This window comes from Solanum stenotomum, chromosome 11, assembly GCF_019186545.1.
Source record: "Solanum stenotomum isolate F172 chromosome 11, ASM1918654v1, whole genome shotgun sequence".
NCBI classification, from domain to species: domain Eukaryota; kingdom Viridiplantae; phylum Streptophyta; class Magnoliopsida; order Solanales; family Solanaceae; genus Solanum; species Solanum stenotomum.
Window position 1 is genome coordinate 55,596,351 of NC_064292.1, and position 11,484 is coordinate 55,607,834.

The 11,484-nt window shown below is 35.0% G+C and overlaps 1 protein-coding gene across 1 annotated transcript; it reads left to right on the forward strand.

The window, feature by feature from the left end:
• The first annotated feature begins 4 nt into the window (after window positions 1-4).
• On the forward strand, window positions 5-10,851 carry LOC125844814 (uncharacterized). The gene is made up of 18 exons (XM_049524154.1): window positions 5-200; window positions 1,046-1,129; window positions 1,791-1,981; window positions 2,086-2,190; window positions 2,766-2,866; window positions 3,749-3,827; window positions 4,795-4,806; window positions 4,900-4,965; window positions 5,800-5,868; window positions 5,959-6,015; window positions 6,897-6,974; window positions 7,172-7,269; window positions 7,358-7,403; window positions 7,514-7,629; window positions 9,152-9,260; window positions 9,751-9,813; window positions 9,925-9,984; window positions 10,638-10,851. Exons 1-18 carry the CDS (start codon window positions 86-88, stop codon window positions 10,836-10,838), a joined length of 1,650 nt encoding a protein of 549 aa, XP_049380111.1. The 5' UTR covers window positions 5-85; the 3' UTR covers window positions 10,839-10,851.
• The last annotated feature ends 633 nt before the right edge of the window (window positions 10,852-11,484 follow it).

The window sequence follows — 11,484 nt, forward strand, 5'->3', positions numbered from 1 at the left end:
TAGAAAATATTATTAACCCCAAGAAAAAAAAAGATCATTCATCTTTCTATAATTTCTTCTAAAATTCAACTGTTCGATTACTCAAATGATGTTTCTCAGGCAAGCTTCTGCTAATTTAATTAAAAGATTTCGGATTTCCCCTCAATTTCTTGCTGCTACTCCACTTCACAGAAGTTCCCCAGTTTTGCTACCCAATGCTGGTAATTTTTTTGAATTTTTATGTATTGTGAGTTCTTTGCAATGAGCTATTAGGATATAGAATCGATTTTTATGCCAATTATGCAGTTTTTTTTTGAGGTACTGTATGCAGTGATGCTGGTAAATTTTGAATTTTATGTATTCAGAGTTCTTTATGAAGAACCCATTTTCTGTTAATGAGAATAAAGTAGATTTTGTATATGTTCAATTGTGTTTAATGATCAAGATTTGTATTTGGGATAATTATGCAGCTTTTTGAGCTACAGTATTCAGTGATGCTGGTAAGTTTTGAATTTTATGTATTGTGAGCTATTTGCGATGTACTATAAGGATAAAGAATCGATTTTTATGCTAATTATGCAGTTTTTTTGAGCTACTGTATATAGTGATGCTGGTAAATTTTTTTGAACTTCTATATATTCTGAGTTCTTTATAAAGAACCCATTTCCTGTTAATGAGAATAAAGTAGATTTATTTCATGTTAAATTGTGTTTAATGATCAAGATTTGTATCTGGACTTATTATGCAGCTTTTTGAGCTACTGTATACAGTGATGCTGGTAAGTTTTGAATTTTATGTATTGTGAGCTCTTTGCAATGAGCAATAGTACTCAATACTGTGTGCTATTTTGTATTTCCAGCATTTTGTTAATGAAGAACCCACTTTCTATTCATCAGAATAAAGAGTCGATTTTTTGTTCATATCAACTTGTGTTCAATGTTCAAGATTTGCATCTAGGATAATTATGCAGCCTTTTGAGGTTTAGTATACGATGATGCTAATTGCTAAGTGCTATTTTGTATTTCCATCTGTTTGTTCATCAGCCGACATTTTCATTTTTTGGCAGGACAATGTAGATTTTCCAGTGAGCTTGGTTCTGGAGGGTATTTTTCAGACTCATTTCGATGGATTTTTCTGTTTGGACCAGCTGGTATTCACTACTCTTATGGGGTAATCCATTTGTTTGTTGATGTCGTATGCTTATATTTATCTAGTAGCATATTAATATTTTCTAAACAACAAATGTCCAGCTATCCAATACAGAATTCTTTTAGCAAGAAAGGCCTCCACCTGTAATCTTATATGATCAAACAATGTAGCAGAGGCAATATTGTGGTGCGGTCCTATTGATCTTTGAATGTTTCTTCAATTAAACACAAGAAAGTATGTTTCAACATATCAGAGAGATTCGTTTTTTATTTGTAATTTTTTTGACTCCAGGAGAAAAAATATTCTGTTGTATAAGGAAGCATCTTTCTCTAGATGTCATCATTTGAAGAGAAAATGATAATTTTCTTAAGATAGAGCCATATATGTTCTGACATCATGACGTTGTATCTGGTTTTATCTCCACTCTATGCTTCTCATTTTTCCTACATAGTTCCGATCTATGCGAATGCAGTTCTTATTTAACAGAAAGAATGTTCTCTGTTGGCACACCATACATTTGCATGATGATTTTTCAGTGCTTTCATGGAATATCTCTTTCAAATTGTAGTTTTTTCTGGAGATTTTGTTATTGAAGCCATGTACAATGTGAATTGCCATCAGAACTATTTTGATAAAACATTAACCGTATTTTCCTGTTGCAGCCCTAATCCTTGGAGTAAATGTTAGTCCTGCCTTGGCAGAAGACGTTTCTACTCCGGCAACTACTGGAAGTGATGGAGTTGATGTTGAAATCAGTGGCTTGCGCAAAATTGAGGATGGGTCTGTAGTATCTAATATACACACATCCAAATGGAGAGTTTTTACAGACAGTGGAAGGGATTTGTTTTTACAGGCATGCAAGCCTCCTATGTACCACTGATACTGTGGTATTTATCTTTACAATTCAATTTGGTTTTCATACTGTCTGAACTTGCAGTAGTATTTCTATTCAACCAGGGAAAACTTGAGGAAGCTGAAAAACTGTTCCTGTCTGCATTGCAAGAAGCTAAAGAAGGTTTCGGAGATAGGGATCCACATGTTGCATCTGCATACAACAATCTGGTAGGTCCACTGTTAGATGCCTTTTGTCCTTCAGGCTCTCAATATAATCTTCTTCAGGCTATTGATAAAATAATTTTACCTTATAAAAAAATAAATAATCTTATGCCTTTAACGTTATTTTTCAAAATTAATTCTAATGCTATGGCTGCCATGTATTTTTAAATCACCAAGTAGTGGTAATTTGCGAAGTGATAGTCTTCAAGGTGCATTTTGTACGTTAGTTATTTGGCGGGTGATTGTTTAAATTTGTACATGCCAAGGAAGTCAATGAATAATGCACGCACTCCACAGTACTTGGTTCTTGGAGACGTGCTGATTCTCATTTCTTATTAAGACTCCAATTTTAAGATTGTATTGCATGGAGAAGGTTGAATCTTAAGATGAATCCAATACCAATATAGTAGTCACATGTGTACGAAATGTCCTTTACTTTGAATGTCTAATACAAATATGCCACATGAAACAGGATGGAGTGAGTAAACGTAATTTTAAGTAACAGTTTTGCATGAAACTCATTTTTCGCCCGACTGATTAGTCTATTTTTGGAAGGTTATTGGCTATGTTTTTTGTGACAGGCAGAGCTATATAGAGTGAAAAAGGCGTTTGATAAAGCAGAACCTATGTACTTGGAAGCAATCATAATACTCGAGGAATCATTTGGACAAGAAGATGTACGGTATGTATTGAATTGACTTTTAATAAAGCAGACCTATGTTTACTATATATTAGTATTATAGTGACACCTGGTTGTGGGGCATTCATATGTTTGCTATTTGATTACATGCTTTTTAATTGGTCCTTAATTAATACCTTTCCCTTTTATGGGGTCAAATTTTGAGTAGTATAGCAGTTTATATATGAACTTTGCTACTCTTATACTGTCCAAAGTGAGGTCACCTGTGTCGAAGCTTGACACTTAAGCTTGAGTCATTGAAAATAGAAGAAACATGGTGAATCGTCAATGTTTGCAAACAGGTCATCTATTAGCAGATCTGATAACTTCCATGGTTTTCTATGAGAAAGAATTGCTGCACGCTAGTCTTCAGTTCTTTTATGTTCAAACAATGAACTAAGCCTCAATCCGGAGGTTGTTGGGTCAGTTATATGAATTTTCTGTGTCAATTATGCTCATTAAAGTCCATTTCGATCCAATACTTTTTTTTTTGTCTTTTTAGACAAATAAGGAGTTCATGATATTTCCACTTATCTTGCATAGACACTTGTTTAACTAAAATCCCAATTAGTTGATATCGTCTATATGGATCCCATACCTTCATTGTGTTGTCTTCTTAGTTAAGTCCAAATTGATTCCGAGTGTTTTTAGGTCTTTGAAAACAGAGTTTCTCTGTGTGGTTTTAGGTCTAAGGCATCTCTTCTCATTGTGTTTGAAGTTATATCATAGTTAATCTCCTTGTCATCAAAAAATATATCATAGTTAATCTCCAACAATCTTATTATAGAGTGACAATTACTGCATCAGTCCATCTATCTGCATCTTCGATTAGTTGCTTGAAAGTTGATTATCACTTTCCTTTATATGCTTGCTTTTGTGTCGTAGAGTTGCGGCAGCCCTTCACAATCTAGGACAATTCTATCTTATGCAAAGAAAACTGGAACAAGCTCGTGGTGTCTATGAGGTATGTGGGAAAACATTTTTAGACTCTTAATTTTCTTTCTCCATTCTCATTCATAAAATTTTATGCCATTACAGAAATGTTCATGACATCGTTGTATTGTTTATTAAGCTGATGTGTATCTCCTTGTGGTTTATTATCCATAGCCACTGGATAGGTTTGCTTAGAAGTTATGGATGTTATGTGCTCGGCTGGCATAATATATTAGTGTTTCCATCTCAAACATATGTTTGTATTATTCATTGAAGGACTTGAATTGGATCCAAGTATGCTGTCATTTTACATTTACTTTTTTCGAGTCACATTGGTGTATATGGATTTCTTTGCTATACCACCTTCTTGCCATGATATCCCGCGTGCATGATTTTACTTTTCAAGAGCTTATATTCTGTGACTTTAAACTTATGTATTAGCATTGGAAACAGTTCTACTCTCAAGTTAAATGCTTCTAATGCTGAGTTGAGCATGGAGTGCTAGTTTCATTGAAGTTGAAAATAGTTTAAATTAATAAACCTTATCAAACTATACTTAAGTTGGCATACCTGTATTGCATATTGCATGTTTTGTTTGACGTGATGCACATATCAAGTTAAAATTTGAAAATTTGGACTGCAATATGAAGGGAACATGTTGGGGCCAATTAATCACTTTTTGGGTTTTTCATAATCAACATAAGAGAAAGGTTTATTGAGAAGTGCAAGAGTAGGGGTTATGCAACTTTCTGCAAAGCATATGATTGAACCTTCCTTTTCAATGCAGTGGATATGACTTGGGATAGAACAAGATATATTTTTTTGGATGGTTGGAGTGATAAAATTTTGCCTTCACCAGTCTGTCACTTGATATGCTGAGGAATGATAGTCGTTTTTAATCTTAAGTATAACTTTTATTTAACAATTGGCTTACCTTTTTAAAAAAATTTACTGATACTGTTTTCTTTTCTTTTTCATCCATATTATTAACATGGCAGCGTGCATTAAAGGTATGTTGTTATTACCAGGACTATCAATGTATTTACTTCAGTTGTTGCTATTAAAATTTCTAAATATTGATCTTTCACCATTTGACCTTGTAGATAAAGAGGCGTGTCTTAGGGGAGGCTCATCCAGACTATGCTGATACCATGTATCATCTGGGAACAGTAAGGCCACAGTTTCCACTCCACTTCATCTTCATATAGTTCTGATGGTCTGCATAAAAGTATACTTCATGATACACCCTAAGTTTGGGGCACAACAGACCAACGCTTATATATTGGTTACAAACAGCTTATAGCCAGTCTAAAATGGAGTTCCACCCAAAGTGATGGAGAACAGGATAACACTTCAACTCTAAGTAAACAAGTCAAATACCAGATATAGAGCTACCCTGTAGCTAAAAAACAATTATCTAGAGGGACACACCATTTGTTCATGGACTTTGTTACTTCACTATTTGCTCTCTTTGTTAGGATATGGGTTTATTCCACAATGGATGGAGTAATGCCTTTAGCCAAGCTGGCATGTCAAACTCTGAAGCAAGAGATCTCCTTCACAGCTTCTGCCTCTTATGCAAGATCTCTAGTCAATCCTTTTCTTCCCCTACAACTATATGCATTTCATTTGTTATAGTCTTGTTTTATCTTTAATTTCTTATTCTAGTTAAAATATAAAATTGCACCTAAAGCTTTTGGCTTGTGCATAGTACAATCAATGTTTGGTTCTTTTCCTGTGTATATGATTTATGCTTCCTCTCTTTCACTTAATCCTTTTTTGATAGCTTTTCCATTTTGGTCACCCTAGTTATTCAATAGTTAGCATCTACATTTATACGCTGGCTAATTTGAAAACGTAGACAGAAGTAAATTTTGATATGATAATGCATATAATTTATAGTGGCTCTCCCAAAATTTGAGACCACTTCTGCTGATGGGCAGTCTTTTCTTGTGTAGTCTGTCATTATTTTGACTGACAAGAGAATCCCACTCCACTTCCAGGTGCTGTCTCTTCAGGGGAAATACAAGGATTCAGAGGCTCTGATTCGCGATTCTATTCGGATTTTGGAGGTTCCCAAATTTGTTACACATGCTGATTGTGGGTTTTCTGTAATAACATGATCTGTGTATCTGTTCTTACAAATTTGTTTACCATTGTAGGATGGAGGTCAAGGTGAATCAATGATATGTACCAAGAGGATGCTACAGCTAGCTCAGGTTGTGCTTCCATATTTGTTTTTGCTTTTGTACCAAGGTTATGCAAATGTTGCTTGTGCATACAGTGAAAACCATTGAGGTTACTCTCGCTGGGTACAGTTGATCTAGCTTAAATTAGTCCCATACGAAGGGACAGAACACTATTTCTTTTGTCAATTCTGTATGATTGCGACTTAAACTTTTGTGGTGGACAAGTAAACGATACTACAGAAGATTGATTAAATGTTGCATATGTCCTCCTAACAGCTATGCTTGTAATTATTCTGAAAAAACTTTTTAAAGCGTAGAAAGAGCAAGATGACCTGGTAACTTAAGCTAGATATTTTCTTTCTGTTTCTTAATAATGCAAGTAACTCTATCGAAACTTAGCCAAGATATATTCCAACTTTTTGCATAGATAACTGATTTGCTAGCCTTATAGTTTCAATATTTAAGTAGTAGTTCTGGTCTTAACTAGCTCTGCAATATGATTAAGTGTTTGATCATATAAGGAATGCCATCTGAATCATGACTATTCTTCATGTATTTTGTTAGTACAATTTGCATCTTAGTGGATCAAAGGAGAAAGCATGTGTCTTGTACACTAAGGAAGTTTCTTGAAATGAAAGTTTGTCATTCTCTACATTAGGGTAAAGGCATTGCAAATGACTTTTTTTTCTATAATTGGGGTTCCTATTTTATCTCTTTTTCTTTTAAGGAGGTTGTCGATCTCTCTTTTTTTGTCCTTTACTCATCTTGTACCAGCCTTAATATTCTGAAAGTATTGAGCTACTGCTCAATTCAAAATGTGTGTGTAATTGTAACAGATCTGCCTGCTTTTGTCGGTCAGAAAAGGCTGAATTACTTGGTAAAGTTGGCTTACAATCTACTCTCCTGTATAGATATACATCACAACTGACCGGATTGAAGAGGCTGAGAGTGTTCTGAGGAAGATCCTGCATATTATGGAATTAGCAAAGGTATACTAATCCCCCTTTTTTTGTCTTTTTCTGGAATCTTTCATTGTTCCAATCTGTTTTAGAAATGCTTATCTGAAGTTATACCTCCAGTTCGTATTATCCGTTTCTGGAGTTCTGAGATCTTCATTGTGTTCCCAGATCTTGCTGCTCTATATCCATACTCATTTTTCTCATATGTTGTTACTCATATCTTACAGGGTTGGAATTCTTTAGAGACTGTAATTGCAGCTGAGCGCCTGGCCTTGACCCTTCAGTCGCTAGGAAACTTGAAAGAAGCTCAAGAGCTTTTAAAGAGGTGAATCCTCTACCCTAATTAATTAGTGAGTAAGGTGGATGCTTTTAAGATTCTGATCAAGAATGACATGATATAATTTTTGGAGCAGGTGTCTTGATGCCCGAAGAGCTTTACTCCCTGAAAACCACATTCAGGTTTCCCCTCCAAATCCTCAACATCATACTAGCAATTCAAGATGATTATATTATCTGTTGATTTTACTACTATGAATTCTATGTAATTTCCCTTATTTCCTTCTTCATAGATAGCTGCAAATTTGCTACATCTTGCTAGAGTTAAAATGCTCGACTCCAGTAAGCTCAACAAGAGTAATGTGGCTGAGCTTGATCTGGCAAAAGATCTTTTAAGCAAGTCAATAAGGTATTTATTAGTCTTAGCTTAGGTTTTCATCATACATTTGTCTGCTAATATCATTTCTTTATAGTTAAAGGTATATTTGTTTTTGTCAAAGTTCAGTTTGAAATATCTCTTGATTTGTTAGTATCCCTTGCGATTTCTCTCTTTGAGATTCATCATATTTTGTGCTTAACTTAAATAAAAGTGGAGGAATACCTGTTCTGTTGTGCGCATCATACAATCACACCACTCTCAAATCCCAAGCAAAATTGACTAGCTTTACATTGACTGTCAATATACTTGCAATCCTTCTTATCTTGATTCGGAACCGAAAATGTGAGCTACCTTACCCTGGTAAAGTTGCATGACCACTATATATTTTTGATAAGACAATAATTGTAGATATGTAGGTATACAAGTATATATAAGAAGTAGAGAATCTACCTTAGAATATGGTTCTCTGGAAAGAGACACAATTATCTAAAAATTTACAGGGCACTAAAGACTATTTCCTATTAGAAAAAGAATATTCCACTCTTTCAAAGACTTATCTTATCGTTTTCTCTCTGGACTACACACGTAAGTGTCAAAAGGGCTATATCCCGTGCACCTCAACTTCTTTATTCCCTTTAGAAGTGTAGCTGAATGTCACATCTTTAGCATTGGCTGGAGTTGGTCACTGTATGCTGATCAAATTGACACCGACAATCATAGATGGCATGCTTCCATGCTATGTGAAAGTATATGTTCTACATCTTCCAATACACTTTCTGCTCCTTCTCCATGTATCATGATTCATCTGTTTGTACCATTACAATGTAAGGTTTTGGAATTTGTCCATTCTCAGTATTGCAGGTTTCTGTTTGAACCTCAAGTCTGAAAAGAGTTCTATGTATCAGTAGTGGATGAACTCTTATATTATTTCTCACTTTCTTCTGGCATTGTTTAGCCTGTGCAGGTTAATCAAATTATGGTACTTTTGACTCATCTGAACTAAGTAGAAATTACTCAAACTNGTGAGGTTTTGGAATTTGTCCATTCTCAGTATTTCAGGTTTCTGTTTGAACCTAAAGTTTGAAAAGAGTTCCATGTATTAGTAGTGGATGAACTCTTATATTATTTCTCACTTTCTTCTGGCATTGTTTAGCCTGTGCAGGTTAATCAAATTATGGTACTTTTGACTCATCTGAACTAAGTAGAAATTACTCAAACTATACGTTACCAATCTTGTTATTTAATGTGTAATTGGTAGCAAGAAGTTTAACGTATTTTTCTGTGTCAAAGGAAATGCTTTGCTCTATGTAGTTTACAATTGAACAAAGTATTGAGATTTCTTTCCCGAGGAATCTTTCCTTTTACTCAGGATAACATATCTCTGTCTGATGAGTGTGATATTTATGCTATTTCATAAGTTATACCTTGCCCTATCTCGGAGTCACTATAAACTTCCCTTTGTAAGCTGGTCCCACAAGCTTGTGCATTATCAATATTGGTGACATCATGACAACTTTCCTTAGTCAATTTTTTTCATAATTGTTGATTGTAGTGTGGCTCGGGGAAACCTGGTGCGTTCCGTGAGAGAGAAAGGAAATAAACAGTCTTATGGAGAGTCTGTGACAACAGTAAGGAGCAGGCAGTCAGCACTGATTATCCTGGTCAGTCCCATTATTGATTATTTAAGAAGGGAAACAGCCAGTTAGATGTTATCCTCTGCTAACTTCTGTTATTTGAGCAATCCAACCAATATTTATTTAAGATGTTAAAACTATTAGATCCTTTATTGGTTTTCTTTCTGTGAAGTAGAGGCATGTATAAATATATGGTACTCCTTTATTTGGATACAATAACAGACAGCTATAGTTTAAACTAGCGGCCAAAGACACCAACGTCTTCTTTGTTCCTTGTCTTGTATTAAGCAGGTTTTAGCAAATTATATCTTCCAATCCTCTCAAAATTCTTCTAATTTCTTACATTTTCTACTACCAGGCTGCCTAAGTTAATGTCCAGGCATATATGGGAGAATGTGTTCATCTTTTCTGCCTTTGCACTGTAGCTTAACTGACTGATCACTATCGACTTCTTAAAAAAAAATATTTTTCTTAAACTATACTATTTATATTAGCTTTATTGTGGATTTTCCTGCAGTTGCAATCACTTGATGCTCTTTCACTGTTGGAGATGAAAAGGCTGGAGCTTGAAGATTCAAAGGTTAGATTATATCGTGTTCTCTTTCATTAACAATCCTATCTGTTTCTCTTGGATATTTCAACGTTCAAACATGATGAAACTGATTTTTGACTGCACCTTCTACTGAAACAGGACCCTTATAACTCTGAAGCTGAGAGTGCTCTTCGTGGATGCATTTCTGCATACAAGGAGGTATGTTTTATATTGGTCAGTATGTTTGCAATTGGTATTTAGAATTACGTGTTTTTGCCAGGTTTGCACTTAGTTGAATGATCGTATTTGACTTTGTTTTCATGATCTTGTGGCTTGATTGGTTATTACCTTTTATTCTTGGTTCTTGCGAGTCCACACCTCATGAGAGAATAGAATACACCAAATAGGAAGTCCCAAGGATTCGTTGAGTAACTTCTGTTTCTATCTATCTCTGGATATATTTTCCTTGGATGGATTCGTAATTTTCTTTGAACGATGAATGTTATGCTTCTCAATTACGTCATGTTATGATAGGAAAAGGGAGCGCATTACCCCCCTAAAGTAGGATTTCCTGGCGTTAATCTAGACTTGTTGGGCCACAAAGCGAGTACTAGACACTGAGTGGGAAACCAGTGTTGTGAAAAGCAACAAAAGCGCGAGGCGAGGCGCAAGTACTGCGCTTTTATGCTCTGAAGTGAGTCGCTGCTAAAAAAGCGAGCGCTTCAGTAGGCGAAGCAAAAAGCGCGCTGTTAGGCTTCTTTTTTTTTTTAACTTCTGTATAACACACTTGTCTGCTGCGACTCAAACATTTCCCTATGTATATGATGTATATTCTTTCTTATAGTTTTAGTTATTATTTGTTGTTTGTGCAGTTTGTAAATGAGAAGTCATTGTCTGATGCTCCTGGAGTAAAAGCTGAGTACCTCTTGTGCTTGAAACATCTAGTTGATCTGTTAAGTGATAACAGAACAACGAGCAAAGATCGATCCAGCAATGCTGCTTTACAAGAGTTGAAAGATGAAATTAAACGCGTTGAAGTTGAACTCTCGAAGAAAGGAGGGCGTAGAAGTTAGCTACTCGATGGCGTAAGTCCATAGCAATCAAGAAGTACAGAGATAAATGCTTCAACTCTATAAAGACATTGATGCCATTTTGTAATAGTTGTAGTAGGAAGGAAGTAAAACAAAAAATAGGACAAAGAAAAAGGGTAGATGGCGTAGCCTCGGTCTGAAAAAAAGTTGGGGTCGGTTATATGAATATCCATTTCTTCGGTTTTACTGTATTTTTTATGTTTTAATAAAAATGTGCTATTTCAAACAGAGTGAGTAATTATTTTCAAAAGAATATCTTCTTGTTTATCCTGCATTATATTGTTAGAATCTTGCCTTTTTTGCTACTTGTAATAAGGTGTAACATGCACATGAGGCCACAATCTCTTCTAAGTAGTCCTCGGGTTCGAGTTCTGAGAATGAATTTTAGTAGAGATTATGAACAACGAGTGAGTTACGGGTTCATTTGAATTCGATATCATTACCTCAAAAGCTTGAATTCCAAACTCGAACTTAAAGTTTGAAATTTTGAATCGGTCTTTATTAAGCTTTCATCTGAATTCCAAACTCGAACTTAAAGTTTGAAATTTTGAATTGGTCTTTATTAGTACTTTTCTCTTTAATTGGGCTTTATGCAACGCGAATCTTGATTAGTATTCGTTGGTGCTTA

Excerpts from the sequence above, each read along its gene's own strand:
- LOC125844814 (XM_049524154.1), top strand. The coding sequence starts at position 86 with ATGATGTTTCTCAGGCAAGCTTCTGCTAATTTAATTAAAAGATTTCGG. Across the intron at positions 1,982-2,085 it reads GAAGGGATTTGTTTTTACAG|GGAAAACTTGAGGAAGCTGA; the intron begins GCATGCAAGCCT and ends CTATTCAACCAG. Across the intron at positions 9,261-9,750 it reads AGTCAGCACTGATTATCCTG|TTGCAATCACTTGATGCTCT; the intron begins GTCAGTCCCATT and ends ATTTTCCTGCAG.